At 44.3% G+C, this 15,072-nt stretch overlaps 1 protein-coding gene across 1 annotated transcript; it reads left to right on the top strand.

The window, feature by feature from the left end:
* The first annotated feature begins 12,994 nt into the window (after nt 1-12,994).
* On the top strand, nt 12,995-14,649 carry LOC143607626 (putative galacturonosyltransferase-like 1). The gene is made up of 2 exons (XM_077083002.1): nt 12,995-13,753; nt 14,371-14,649. Exons 1-2 carry the CDS (start codon nt 13,009-13,011, stop codon nt 14,622-14,624), a joined length of 999 nt encoding a protein of 332 aa, XP_076939117.1. The 5' UTR covers nt 12,995-13,008; the 3' UTR covers nt 14,625-14,649.
* The last annotated feature ends 423 nt before the right edge of the window (nt 14,650-15,072 follow it).

The following is a 15,072-nucleotide window of genomic DNA, read 5'->3' as shown; positions in this document are numbered from 1 at the left end:
ACTGCCACTTGATAGTCGTTGTGCCACCTTAAGATCAGAACTCTGGTGTAACACACAGCGGGACGAAAACCCGGGTGGGCTCAGGGTTTGAACTGACAACCTTTGCACAAGGCTTAGCTCAAATCCTTCATTACCAATATCCACCCAAAGTAACACAAGTGTGATTCAAACTTGAGTCTCCACTAGAGAACCCAAACCTCCTACCATTAGGCCACAAGTAGGGGATAATCCGTGAAAATAATTACCGTCATATAGTACACTTATCAAAATATACAAGCTAGCTATATTGTTAATAGTGAGGAGTAAAAAAAATTTAATAAAAACTATAAAAAAAACTTTTGAATTTAAACTACTTTAAATGGCAAAAAATAAGAGCAAATTCGTTTTTATTTTATTAAGTGTTTGGATTAGATTAAATCCTTATCCACCTCATACACCTATTTTTATATCTTCTTCTTTGTATCACAAATTTTTAATTTTCATGTGTAGAAGATTGAAAAAGTTTTAGAGCCAAAACGAATCATTTACCATAATTTAATAAGAAAGTCCTATTTACATGTGTGAAGAATAATGGAAAAGGTCAATCTAGAAGAATGAGTTCCCTTTTAATCATACGTGTCCTATGCAGGACCGGCTCCGAGAAAACAAAAAAACTTTTAGACCAAAAACAAAAAAATTTTTGGGCCTTAAGTAAAAGAAGTATTTTGTTGGGTTTACACAGTCTAATTTTTATATGGGCTTACTTGGTTATAATTCGGGTTGTGTAAAAAATTTTTATATAAAAAAATGATTAAACATGTCTTAAGTGAGGGTGAAACCAAACAACCTTTTTATTGTGAGTAATACCCATTTGCCACCAGACCAAACAATTGGTTATGTAATTGTGTTTAAACATTAAATATACATATTGTTTTTAATAAAAATACATATATTTTTTTTTCAAAAAAAAAAATTTCGGACCTAACGAGGTGTCGGGCCTGTGGCTGTCGACCACCCGGCCACACCCATGGGCCGGCCCTGGTCCTATGTAACCTTGAACCTTCTCTTTGGACTTATTTAATGGCATCATCTTTTAACTTCGGATAATTTAGTTTAGAGTTACATATGCAAATGGTGTGTCTAGTTTATTTGCCATGTTTGAGGCTAACTTAACATCTGATTTCTGTTTAAAATACTTTTGTGTATTTTTAACATAAACTGACTCCATAGTCCATATGCATTGTACGTAAGAGTATACTGACGATTCTTAGTAGTTCTCTTATTTTCAATGAATAAAAATAATATTAAGAATGATCAAAATTCTCTCATTATATATAAGACACGTTGGGCCTTTTATTTTGTTTAAAGTAAACAAAAGTTACTGTTAGTACTTATAAGTGCTACAAAATTGAAACCACCACAGATCTCAAACTTGTCATTTCTCAAAATTAAAACCCCAAATATGTTACTTTTGAATATTGAGCCGTTTCTGCAAGATATCATTACCGTTTTAGAGAAACAAATAGTTAAACAAAAGGTCAAATAGTTTAGCAATTTCAAATTTATTTAAACATTTTTTTTAACTACGTACTCCAAATTAAATTGACACTTAAGACCGCTAACTTATTGTAATAGTTATTAATGCTTAAAAGGTTATATACTTAAATAGTCTCTAGCTCTTATAGAAAATCGCATCCAAAACCAAAAACCTTACTAGTTTGCATCCAAAACATAAAGCCTTACTTTTTTAGAACGACGACTATCTTGTATTTAGGCTACCGCACTCTTCAAATTCGGAGAGCCCTGATGCCCCACTCTTGATAGACTATGCTGTATTAACCGGACTCACGCTGCCTTCAGAGTTTGGCATAGGCGTTCCCCTGAGAAACCATACCACCGACTGCCACTTGACAATCGTTGTGCCACCACAAGAGTAGAACTCTCTGAAGTAACACACTATGGGACGAGAACCTAAAACGTTACTAGTTTGTAGATCATGAATATCTTCTCCTTTTTTTCTTTTTTTACTCTTAACCCAATACTTTCATCTTTTACAAGTTTGTCAAAAACCATTTTTCATTTTTGACCCCAACTACTTTTTCACTTTCAATTTTGGTCCACAGTACTTTTCATCTTTTTACAAAATTTTCGTTTAACATTTCATTCGAAATTTTGCGAGTTGACACGCTGCAACGTGCGTGCGTGGTTGAATGTTTTTACGTTTATTTTTCTCCGGTCAACGACCACGTAGCAACATGTTAGCCCTAGTCGACTTGGTTTTTATTTTCTATGTTTTACGTTTCGGTCTAACTTTTGTGTGTTAACACTTCGCAACGAACATGCGCGGTTAAACATTTTTACGTTCACTTTTCATTCGGTTTAGCAGATTCCCGCTACAAAGGGCGGATCCAACGCCCCCTTAACACATGGTTCGATAAAGCATTTAAACGCTACTTTTCCATGGTTTTACGTCCTCCGTCGTAACACTTGGACTTAACTAGTATAAAACAAACTTTAGAAATAAAAAAAACAACGCTAGGTATTAATCCAGTAGAAGTGTTGAACTATAAAAGTCAAAATTAGGCCCCTTTAAACATAAAATACATAATAATTGTAGGGTTTTATATTCCATTTTGTATTATTTGTCTTAATTTGTTTTACTCACTTAATAACTGTTAACTATTTGACTTTGTAGATTCCACCTTAAGCAGATCATTTGACAAATGAAGCCAAGATCGGTCTTCGTTAAGGTCACCACATTAGAAACTCGATCAAATTTATATATTAAATGAACCTCTTAAAGGTTTTCTAACTTCTTGTAATGTTTTGTTATAACTTCACTTATATATGGATGTCATATTCTAAATTTAAGTTTACACAATTTAAGTTGGGATGTTGCCTTTATTGAAAGATGAAGTCATAGGCGTTTGGTTGCTAAGGTGCCATTTTCACGGCCCTGTGGGATGTCAACATTAGACGGTGATAGAAACACTTAAATACCTTTGTTATATAATTTTATCATTATATTACAATATTTTTGGTTACTTTATTCTTGAATTACAAGCATTGTATAACTAATGTGCAAAACATAGGACATCATTTTCAAATATTATTTATTAAAGTATACGTTTTTACGTCATATGTATACCAATCATAATTAATAATATGAAATGAAAATAATCAAATTTTGGGTCATCACACTCAAGTATCCAACCCGTTTTATAAACTAGTTGTATTCGGATTGAGCGGTTTAAATAAGCAGGTCACGTTCGAATTGAAATGCTTAGCCAAACTGGTCATGGTCGAGTTGACGTGTTTAATCAATTTAATTAAAGAGATCAACAACCTGTTGTATTAAGCATGTCAACCCAGTTACTTGTTTAACCTATTTTTACAAACTCCCTACTTGTTTAACACGTTTACATGAATTAGTTAAACGAGACATGTTATTGTCCCACGCTATTATTTATACGCGTTAAATTTGATATTTTTAACATGAGTAAAAATGTAAGTCATATTCAATAGCATGGACAAACATTTATCTAGAAGAGGGATTCATTTTTTTTCTAGTAACATGTTTTATTTGAAAACCTCTTTTGGTGTCCATTTGGCTTTCTGAAGAGGTAGGTCCCAGCAGAGCCCAGTTGGACCCGCAAGACTCACCTTGAAGAGGGACGTCTGCGCAGAAACCAACTGGATCCGCAGGACCAACCAAGCTCAGAGACGTGACGTCCTTACGCGCAGTACGCAAGCTGGTCCCGCAGGAAATGCCTCCCGATGGTGAAGGACTCCGCCTGTTCCCGCAGCTTCGGATACAAGCCATCAGGGAAGGCCACCCGCGCAGCAAGGCTACACGCACAAGGCACTTAGCTCTCAATCACTCAGTGTCACCTGAAGGAATGAGCAAAGCCGGGAACAATCCCGCACAAGGGCGGGAGGGGGAATACTCCCGCCCAAATAAGCCAGTCCGTACGATACAGGAAGATCTTCTGTACTGTACCTGACGAGGTATGGGAAAAAGATCTGACTAAAGATACGACAGCTTATTGACACAGTATGGCGAGCAGCATGCTCCTGTACTGTGTCACTATTAGCCGCTGCCTACTCACCAACTACTACCATACCACGTGCGTAGCCGGCAGTTGGTGGAAAAGGAATAGTACACAGCAGGCCTGGTCACTATCAGCCGCTGCCTACCCACCAACTACCAGCAGGGCACGTGCGTAGGCCACTGTTGGTGGAACAGGAACACTGTAGCAGCCGGCCACACCTCCTTGGAAACCTACCTTCGGCTATAAATACCACAAATGGTATGATCATCTCATCACAACATATTATCATCATATTACACCTGATATCTGCTCTAGCAATCTCTTAATATACATTTATATTTAAAGAGCAATCTAGTCTGATTCTCACGCCGGAGGGTGGTCACAAGGAGGAACCCCCCCCCCCTTCTCAGTGACAAGCTCACGGTGTCTGTTTTGCAGGTTATCAGAAGAACCATCTTCTCAGGGTCTAACCCCTCGTGGGAAACATCTATCTAACCCCCAGGTTACCAGTAATCTGCCCGGGGTCCGGTTAGTGTTTCTTCATTGGCGCCATCCGTGCATAAAGCTAGAACTTTATTTTTCTCCAGTTTTTTCAAACTTCTAAGATGGTTAAAGAAACTCCGGTAACCACAACCCCAGCTACTGGGGGGAATACCGGCAACACAGTTTTTACAAACACTACCCCGGCTACCAAAGCCGGGGCAAGTGAAGTAAATTTTACGAACACTACCCCAGTTACCCAAGCTGGGGCAAGTGCAGTAAATAATCGCTCACTGGGATTCACCGATGCCCAGTTAGAGAAACGAACAAGACTCCCCCGCCAAACACTCGATGAGGTTAAGGCATGGGCGGAGGCACGTCAAAAGGAATTCCAAGCTGAGTTGGACGAACGCTTGCGTTCCGTCCAACAGGCTGACGAATTCGAAGGATACTGGGACGATGACTCGGAGGAGTCCGACTCCGACGCGAACCCTCGCCATAGGGCAAAAGGGAAGCGTAAGGAAACGGACTCCCAACCGAGAAGGCATTTTGGACAAGCCTTCAAACCAAAAACACAGGTGGAAGTCCACGAGACTTCTCCAAAACATTCAGACCAAACGTTGCAAATGCGGGAACGTCCAAATTTGCAAGTGACATTGCAGAAGCAATCGCCCCAAAAAGTGCCAAACAAATGTCCAGCATAGGCACATATGATGGTATATCCGACCCAGATGATCATTTGAATAGATTCATAGCGGGGGCAACCGTCAGTAGTTGGACGGAACCTACAAGGTGTTACATGTTCCAAATGACACTGGTGGGGGCTGCTAGAGCGTGGTTCGATCGTCTACCGGTCAACCACATCTACGACTGGGCTGACTTCCAACAGAAGTTTAGCCAACACTTCAGCCAGCAAAGAAAGTATACCGAGGAGCAATGGACAATCCTCAAATGCATTCGAGAGAAAGATGAATCTTTGCTGGACTTCATCACTCGCTTCAACTCGAAGAAGCTAAGTCTGGGTAACATTAGCGAAGATCTTGTTCGCGCTGCCTTTATTCAGGGCGCGAACGACCCAGAGCTCATCCGCACCTTAACGGGTAAAGATGGCATGCCATCCACATGGGATGCCATCATGACAGCAGCTAAACGCTTTGCGGAAACGGAGAAGCAACTGGGTAGAGATCTCCCACAGAGCACAAACCTCTACACCCAGAAAACAAGGGAAGACAACGTCCTTACCGCCCGATTAAACAAAAAGCGAAAGCTAGGCATTTGGCAGTCAAGGGTAAACTTTGACACCTCATCCGGCTTGCAAAATCGGTTAGGCGGAAGGGATAACGTACAGCCAAATAAGAACTCCAGATGGACACCGCTCACCAAAAGCGTCACCGAGATATTCGCCACCGAGGAGCTCCCATGGCCAAAGCCTCAAATAATCCGACATCGCCACAATGCTGATCGGAGCAAATACTGTGAATTTCACAGGACAAAATGCCACAACACCGAAGAATGCATAGACGTAAAGGACATGGTCGAGGCATTCGTCAGAGATGGGACGCTCGCGCACCTCGTGGCGCAATGAACGCTGAGCAGGCTCATGCGTGTAGAACCCCAGCTGGGGAAAACACGAATAAAATTCCAGCTTCAATATGGAGACTACATGCTGCGTAAAGAACGAGATCCCGAACCAGGTGCGTATCGGCTCGATGGCACTCCCATCCCAACAACATGGAAGGGAGCTCATTTACACAGTTCATGTAAATCAATTCCAAATTTGTAAAGAAAAGGCAAAGAGCCACTTTTAATGGAAACGATTCTCCTTAAAACATTGACGCTGATGATTTTACATTTTTATGAACTATCAACACGGATATGCCGGTTTTCACCGCATAATTACGTGAAGTCGTTGCGTGGGGAAGGCGGCAAAACCCGCATAAACCCAAAAAACGACAAACCTTCACGCAGGTCAGTTGAAGGGGAAAAGTTCAGTCCCATTAAATGAAAGTGCCGGTCTATCCGCATGAATCATGAAAAAGGGAACTGAACACTAACCTATTGACAACCGCGCGTCGAACGGTTCAAAACAGAATTTCTCACAAAAGGATGAGGAAAACCTACACGCAGGTCAGATAAAGGTAAAGTTTAGCCATCCTACTAAGTGCAAGTGACGGTCCTACCCGCACAATCACGAAAGAGGAAGCAAAACTTCACACCTATTATCTACCACGTTCAAAGGTTAACTTATCCTCAGAAAGGATGCGGAAAACCTACACGCAGGTCAGATGGTAAAGTTTAGCCATCCTACTACGTGCAAGTGACGGTCCTACCCGCACAATCACGAAAGAGGAAGCAAAACTTCACACCTATTATCTACCACGTTCAAAGGTTAACTTATCCTCAAAAGGATGAGGAAAACCTACACGCAGGTCAGATATAGGTAAAGTTTAGCCATCCTACTACGTGCAAGTGACGGTCCTACCCGCACAATCACGGAAGAGGAAGCAAAACTTCACACCTATCTACCACGTTCAAAGGTTAACTTATTCTAAACACTTGGAAAATTGCTAATTTAAACTAAAGTATGCAACTCATACAACGTTTACAAAGCAAAGAACCCAACGAAAGTAGCGGTCTTACCCGCAAAAAGATTTATATTTCACAATGATTCATTACAAGAATGGCCGGGTAACTACCCGCCTACAAGAAAATAAATCTATACAAGCTAAATCTATCCTAGCAGTGGGAAGGGATCTTCAGGATCAGGCTTCAGGGCCACTTCCACTTGGACCAGCACCGTCAGTAGAGCGTGGCAGTTCAAGGAAAGCCTTAAGGATAGCTAGCCCATCATCAGCAGCAGCAACTTCATTCACCTTCTCCACCACCGGATGCGGGAAGGCGGCGTACTGATTCACTGCTTGGTCGTAAACAGCTTCAGTATCAACATTGTACAAAGGGAAGTTGGAAGGCGGGATGCCTTTCTCAACGAACCCTAGACCAAGCAGGAAGCCGACCTTTTCCCCATCCTCGTGAGAAGCGTTGAGGGCTGCGCTCATAGCATCATCGTAAGAGGTCTCAGCAAAGACCCGATGCACAACCTACAAGAAAATATACAAGTATCAGAACCTTTTCTATTTACAAAGAAAAGCGTAAAGACAAGAAAAGCTTACCTGAGACAACGCTTCTCGAAGAAGCCATTCCTTGGCAACCAGGGCTTCTTGGAGGGCAGCTTGAGCTTCGTTTCGGGCGCGATCGGCTTCACTCCTGTTGAGGTTGGCAAGCAACACTTCTTTAGCCGCAGCCTCTTCGACGCCCTTCAGCTTACGCTCAGCATGGTCAAGCACCCCCCTCTGGTCCAGGATTTCTTGGAGCTTTTTGGCGTCTTCCATCGCCAAGGCATCATGAGCCTGCTGGAGAGCCTCTAATTTGGCAGAGCCTCTAATTTGGCTTTAAGTTCTTCATTCTCCCCGCGTAGAGGCTCAGCAACAGCTTCAGCCTTGGTGGCCCTCTCGGTTGCGTTCCTCGCAGTTTCCTTAGCCAGCCGAAGCTGTTCATTAACAGCTTGGGCAGCCTTGGAACGGGCCTCGAGTCGTGCCTGAACTTCAACCTCGAGGGCCTTGAAGGCCTTCTCCCTTTCCGCAGCTACGGCGGAAAGCCTTTGGTTCTCCTACCGGACAGCCCGCGCCTGAGCCACTTCTTTAAGGCGAGCTGCTTTTAACTTGTCGTTTTCACGACAAAGCAGCTCGACGCGCGGCTGCAACCGGGCCAGGAGAACCCGAAGCTCATTGCTAAGCCTACCCTCCTGGTAGCTAGCCATGGCTTCCCCCAACGCACCACTAGGAGCAGCGTGACGAGCCCACTCCACGCACTCCACAGGGGTGCGAAGGGTTGTTCCTCGGCGAATGTTCCATCGTGGAACATACACTTCATTGGAATCCGACACTGCAAAAAACATAAAGCAGTTAGGAAAAGATGATAAAGAAAAAATATATATAAATGGGCCAAAAGAACCCTACGCACCTGTAGGGTCAATTACAGGCCGATAGCCGCCGAACCCATCACCTGAACCCAACGGAAATCCATCCAAGAGGTCAGGCAGATGGGAAGGTGGCAGAGATTGGCGAGAAGCCCCATGCGTACCTGATGGATCGGCCGTCGTTGCCGATGGCGGGGGCATGGTAGCAGCCGCCGCGGAATCCGCAGCAAAAGTTACCGCCGGCTCGGTGAAAGATGCTGTAAAAATAGCACTCACTGCCGGCGGTGACGTCATCACAACTGGAACAGTCGGCTCAACGGAGTGAGCAACTGAACCAGTGGAAGCAGGCGCAGGCGCAGCCGCCTGGGTCGTCGCCTCAGGTAGGCTGACCGGGCCTACCGTCATTGGCGGGGAGGTACTCCTCTGCGCTCCACCCTGGAATGCGTCAACATCCACGCCTGCACAAAGAAGATAAGTGTTATAACGATATTAAACTATGAAGATAAAAGCTAAAGGAAAGTTGTACTTACGGGTTTTCTTGAGCCTGAAAGTACGGACGGGCGGGGATGAACCCGATGGAGCCGGCCTCTTCACGCCGGTCACCGTTGTCATCCTGGGCTCTTCGGTGACAGTTGTCACAGCCTCCGGAATGATCTTATCACCACCGGGATTCCCCGCCACCTCTTCGCTCTCGGTCTCCGAGTCAGACCGAGGCGCTGGATCGGCTGTGGAGGCCACCTTCTCCTTCCCCTTCCCGCCGGCAGCCTTCTTCTTCCGCACCAACGGAGGACCATCTGCGGATTCCTCATCAGAACATACGATTAGAGGAATTCCAGCAGAGGTTTCAACATTGAGGGGTCGAGGGTCGAAGAGCGCCTTACCTGGCCGACGGGCGCTAAGGATCTCATGGCCTAGCGGATAGACCTCCACGAACCGATCCGCCGTTTGTTCCAGGATGGGCAACTCGTTCTCGTCCAGAGCGCGAGTACCCATCCGAGCGGGACCGTCAGTCTCCCGCGGGTTCAGGAGCGACTGCAAGTCGTTCCCCTCTGAAATAAACAGGAAAGAAGTTAGAAGAAATTCTAAATCAACAAAAAGAAAGAAAGCATACCGTAAGGAACAGAGTTCAAACCGTATTCGAGGACGATTGGGATCTTATGCGCATCCGCAGCCTTCCACACCCGGCTCATCCCCAGCATCACCATCCCGGACTCCGCAAACCGGTAAACCGGAGATTGGACCCGAGATATCTTCGAGAACCATTCCGCCTCCTGGTAGCTGGAGGCGTGAAGGCTTGGGAGAGCTTGCCCGTTCTTGAATTTCATGGCAATGGGGATGGCGCGAGCGGATACGAAGAAGAACTCCCGCTTCCACGAGCGAAGACTGCGCTCGGTCGCGCAGATCTTTAAACCCTTAATCCGGGTTGTCAACGTGTACCACCCCTGGATGCACCTCCAAGTGTAGAAGGTCATCAGGCGGTCAACATAGGCTCAACGCCCAAAATCCGGCACACCCACTCGAAGTGGCGAATCTTGGCGATCGCCATGGGGTGCAACTCGGTCAAATGAACACCGTGCCTCTCAAGGACACGGTAAACAAACTTTGTCAATGGGAACCTAAGATTCCCATAAACAAAGAATGCAGCATATACCCCGATCTTGCCTCTGGGGGCATCGTACACCGTCTGGTGGGGTTCAGGAAACTCAGGATCGAGAGACTCGAGCATGAACTTCCTGACGACGTACCGATACAGATCGCCAGGCAGAGCACACTGGCACTCGCCAGCAGTACTCTTGTCATCGACTGCAGATTCGAGATCACGAGACATCTTGTAAAAGAAGAAAACGATTTCGGGAGAATGCTTGCCTGAAAAGGTGAGTATTCGCCGGAAATCGCAAAGAAGATGAAGAGAAGAGTGAAAGTGTGGATTACAAAGAGCCCTCTACCCCTTTATATACTAATCGCAATTAATGCGATGAAATTAATGCGGAAGAGAGAGAAAACGAAGGTGCAATGAAACTATGACACGTGGCAAAAAGCAAGCTGGCAACAGCTGTTGACAGGACGCATACCATTAATTTCGCGGCCACGCGCCCGAAAAATCGCGCCCACGCGCCTGAAAAAGCGTCTGGAATGACCATGTACTGTCACGTCACCATAACTTCCTGCACGATCTGACACAGTCAGAAGAAACCGTCGCACGACGTTTCAGAGTTTTGGACTGTTCTTATCTTTCCACCAACTCTTCGAATTTCAAAATTCAAAATTCAAAAAGATTAAAAAGTAAGCGGGAAAATACCCCTTACCTTGGCAAACAAGTAACCGTAAGACGGATGCGGGTACAGTGTTAAGGCAAAACCCTTCACATACCTAGCACCCGCAGGGAATTGAAGCCAAGAAAACATTGGCGAACAAGTAACCGTAAGACGGATGCGGGTACAGTGTTAAGGCAAAACCCTTCACATACCTAGCACCCGCAGGGAATTGAAGCCAAGAAAACCTTGGCGAACAAGTAACCGTAAGACGGATGCGGGTACAGTGTTATGGCAAAACCCTTCACATACCTAGCACCCGCAGGGAATTGAAGCCAAGAAAACCTTGGCGAACAAGTAACCGTAAGACGGATGCGGGTACAGTGTTAAGGCAAAACCCTTCACATACCTAGCACCCGCACGGAATTGAAGCCTAGTATACCTCGGCAACCAAGTAACTATAAGACGGGTGCGGGTACAGTGTAAAGGCAAAACCCTTCACATACCTAGCACCCGCAGGGAATTGGCGCCAGGAATACCTTGGAAGTAAAGTAACCGTAAGACGAGCGCAGGTACAGTGTTAAGGCAAAACCCTTCACATACCTAGCGCTCCGCTGGGAATTGAAACCAAGAAGGATCTTCTGGGCAATGCTTGCGGAAACGGAAATAACATCCCCGCATAGCGGGAACGTCGAGAACTACGTTGTTTGAAGCTCCAGGATGGAATTGGTGGTTTTAACATAATTGATCACTATGTTCAAAACAACCAAAACCTCATGGAGAATCCACACAAGTGGGACTCAACGCTCCTGACTTGCGAGGAGGTTACAGACCTACCCGCATCATACCCAAAGACCAAGCAGGAAACTCGGGAATTTTTGCAAGTGACAAGGACTTCCGCGGATGAATCCCCATGGAAAACCTTAAAAAACCCTTTTCAAAACCCTCTGCTTAAGTCCAAAAGTTCACCTCACTTTATTAAACACTCATGAGAAGAACATTGGACTGGGGGGACTTGAAGAGGTAGGTCCCAGCAGAGCCCAGTTGGACCCGCAAGACTCACCTTGAAGAGGGACGTCTGCGCAGAAACCAACTGGATCCGCAGGACCAACCAAGCTCAGAGACGTGACGTCCTTACGCGCAGTACGCAAGCTGGTCCCGCAGGAAATGCCTCCCGATGGTGAAGGACTCCGCCTGTTCCCGCAGCTTCGGATACAAGCCATCAGGGAAGGCCACCCGCGCAGCAAGGCTACACGCACAAGGCACTTAGCTCTCAATCACTCAGTGTCACCTGAAGGAATGAGCAAAGCAGGGAACAATCCCGCACAAGGGCGGGAGGGGGAATACTCCCGCCCAAATAAGCCAGTCCGTACGATACAGGAAGATCTTCTGTACTGTACCTGACGAGGTATGGGAAAAAGATCTGACTAAAGATACGACAGCTTATTGACACAGTATGGCGAGCAGCATGCTCCTGTACTGTGTCACTATTAGCCGCTGCCTACTCACCAACTACTACCATACCACGTGCGTAGCCGGCAGTTGGTGGAAAAGGAATAGTACACAGCAGGCCTGGTCACTATCAGCCGCTGCCTACCCACCAACTACCAGCAGGGCACGTGCGTAGGCCACTGTTGGTGGAACAGGAACACTGTAGCAGCCGGCCACACCTCCTTGGAAACCTACCTTCGGCTATAAATACCACAAATGGTATGATCATCTCATCACAACATATTATCATCATATTACACCTGATATCTGCTCTAGCAATCTCTTAATATACATTTATATTTAAAGAGCAATCTAGTCTGATTCTCACGCCGGAGGGTGGTCACAAGAAGGAACCCCCCCCACTTCTCAGTGACAAGCTCACGGTGTCTGTTTTGCAGGTTATCAGAAGAACCATCTTCTCAGGGTCTAACCCCTCGTGGGAAACATCTATCTAACCCCCAGGTTACCAGTAATCTGCCCGGAGTCCGGTTAGTGTTTCTTCACTTTCCTTCGCTATCGAATGGTATTTTCCTTGGCCGGTGAGGTCAGCTTACAGCTAACTTCCACTATATTTTATATTATTACTATTCTTGTTCTCATTATTAATATTATTATTTTCCCTAAAAAATTCATTTTTTTATTTTTTAAAAAAAAGACACTTGACTAAACCATGTCCATACTTCAAACCCAATCCAATCACTTATTTCTCTTCCCTCTTAAATATCCACCAAATCACTCCCTCCTTAAATAATAAAAAGCCCACCCACCGCCGGCCACCATGATCCACCGTAAACCACCACTCCTCCTCCTCATTATATTAATCTCCACAACCGCCACAGCCACCACCCAACTATTCAAAGAAGCCCCCAAATTCTACAACGCCGCCGACTGCCCCACCACCACCGACACCGCCACCGTCCACGTGGCAATGACCCTAGACGCCACCTACCTCCGGGGATCCATCGCCGCCATATACTCCGTCGTCCAACACTCCTCCTGCCCACAAAACATAATCTTCCACTTCATCACCTCCTCCTCAACAGGCGCGTCACACCTACGCGCCACCATCTCCACCACCTTCCCGTACCTAAGTTTCCAAATCTACCCCTTCAACGACTCCACCGTCGCCGGACTTATCTCCACCTCCATCCGATCCGCCCTTGACTGCCCACTAAACTACGCCCGGAGCTACCTCGCCGGAATCCTGCCACCCCACGTCGGAAAAGTGGTATACCTTGACTCCGATCTGGTCCTCGTTGACGACATTGCGAAACTAGCGAATATACCGCTAAACGACGCCGTGTTAGCTGCTCCGGAGTATTGTAATGCTAATTTTACGTTTTACTTTACTCCTACTTTCTGGTCAAACCCATCTCTCTCGTTGACTTTTGCTGACCGGAAAGCTTGTTACTTCAACACCGGTGTGATGGTCATCGACTTATACCGATGGCGTGCCGGCGACTACACCAGAAAAATTGAAGAATGGATGGAATTACAAAAGCGAACAAGAATTTACGAATTAGGTATATTATTATTATTAGTAGTAGTATTTTTTTTAGGTATCATTTGAACATAATAGTTGTGTAGAACATCAGTACACCATGTATAAAAAACGGGTCAATTTAACACGTTAGAAAGTGAGCTGACACGTAAATATTTTGACTAGAGATGAAAGTGTTAAAATATAAAGTTATGAACTTTTATTTTTGATATTTTATATAACTTTTAACTTTTGAAAATGAAATTAATTTTTCTTTTGAACTTTTTTTTCTATATTTCACTTCCAATAATTTTTTTTATTAGTTATAATGATATTTCATTCTTTGATTATTTTCATTCATTTATTAGAACCTTGAATTAAATGCATAAACCTAACTTTGTTAATTTGGGGTGTGAGGTGTGTGCACAAAAACAAATGGAATAAATCAAATGACAAGAAAGTTTTTAGAATGAATAAGAGTAATGGTTACCAAGTCACTAGGGATTGCCGTATTGGTATTTCTCACATTTGTAGTCTGTATATTAATATAAAACGGGTCGACTTGAAACACGACACGATTTTAAACCAGTTAATAATTTCTTTTAAACTATGGTAATAGTATAATAATAAACTCTGATGACATATTTTCTTGGATATCAGGTTCTCTACCGCCGTTTCTGCTTGTTTTCGCGGGCAAAATAGCGCCAGTGGATCACCGATGGAACCAACATGGGCTCGGCGGGGATAATTTCCGAGGGCTTTGCCGGGATTTGCATCCTGGACCGGTGAGTTTGTTACATTGGAGTGGAAAGGGGAAGCCGTGGGTGAGGCTTGATGCAGAACGGCCGTGTCCGCTTGATGCGCTTTGGGCGCCTTATGATCTTTTGAAACCTCCATTTTCGTTTGATTCTTGAAGAAATGAGGAAATGATGAGGTTGAAAACTTGGATCATCTGTTTTTTTGCTTATTATTTTATATTTTTATATTTTTAAATTGTACATTTGTTTAAATAGTTATAAAATAGAATTAGGAAGATTGAAATTCGATTTTGTTGTATGTATAAAGAAAGTTAGTGACTTCAAGTTCAAGGTGATGTAATAAAAGAAGTCTCTTTCTCCATCATGTCCCTTCATCAAGAAATTTAATAAATATTTCCTTAATACATCATTTATTTTATATTGCAAGGCATATTTGGTACATATTATTAGAAGTGAAATCGGTGACAGACTTTTTCCACTAAGTTTAAATTAGAATGAAAATTAATTAAATAAAACTTAAGAAAAATAATATGACATGGAGTGCTCTAATTAGATAAAGCAACTGGGGATGGTAATGAAACTCAAAACATGGTAATGCCAGTCC

This window comes from Bidens hawaiensis, unplaced genomic scaffold (assembly GCF_021521415.1).
Source record: "Bidens hawaiensis isolate Kalapana, Puna unplaced genomic scaffold, B.hawaiensis_p1.1 tig00084289_1, whole genome shotgun sequence".
In the NCBI taxonomy this organism is placed as follows: Eukaryota; Viridiplantae; Streptophyta; class Magnoliopsida; order Asterales; family Asteraceae; genus Bidens; species Bidens hawaiensis.
The sequence above is the reverse complement of the archived record's forward strand: the minus strand, read 5'-3'. Positions and strand labels throughout refer to the sequence as shown.

Coding starts and splice junctions, on each gene's coding strand:
- LOC143607626 (XM_077083002.1), top strand. CDS start 13,009: ATGATCCACCGTAAACCACCACTCCTCCTCCTCATTATATTAATCTCC. Junction 13,754..14,370: donor AACAAGAATTTACGAATTAG/GTATATTATTAT, acceptor CTTGGATATCAG/GTTCTCTACCGCCGTTTCTG.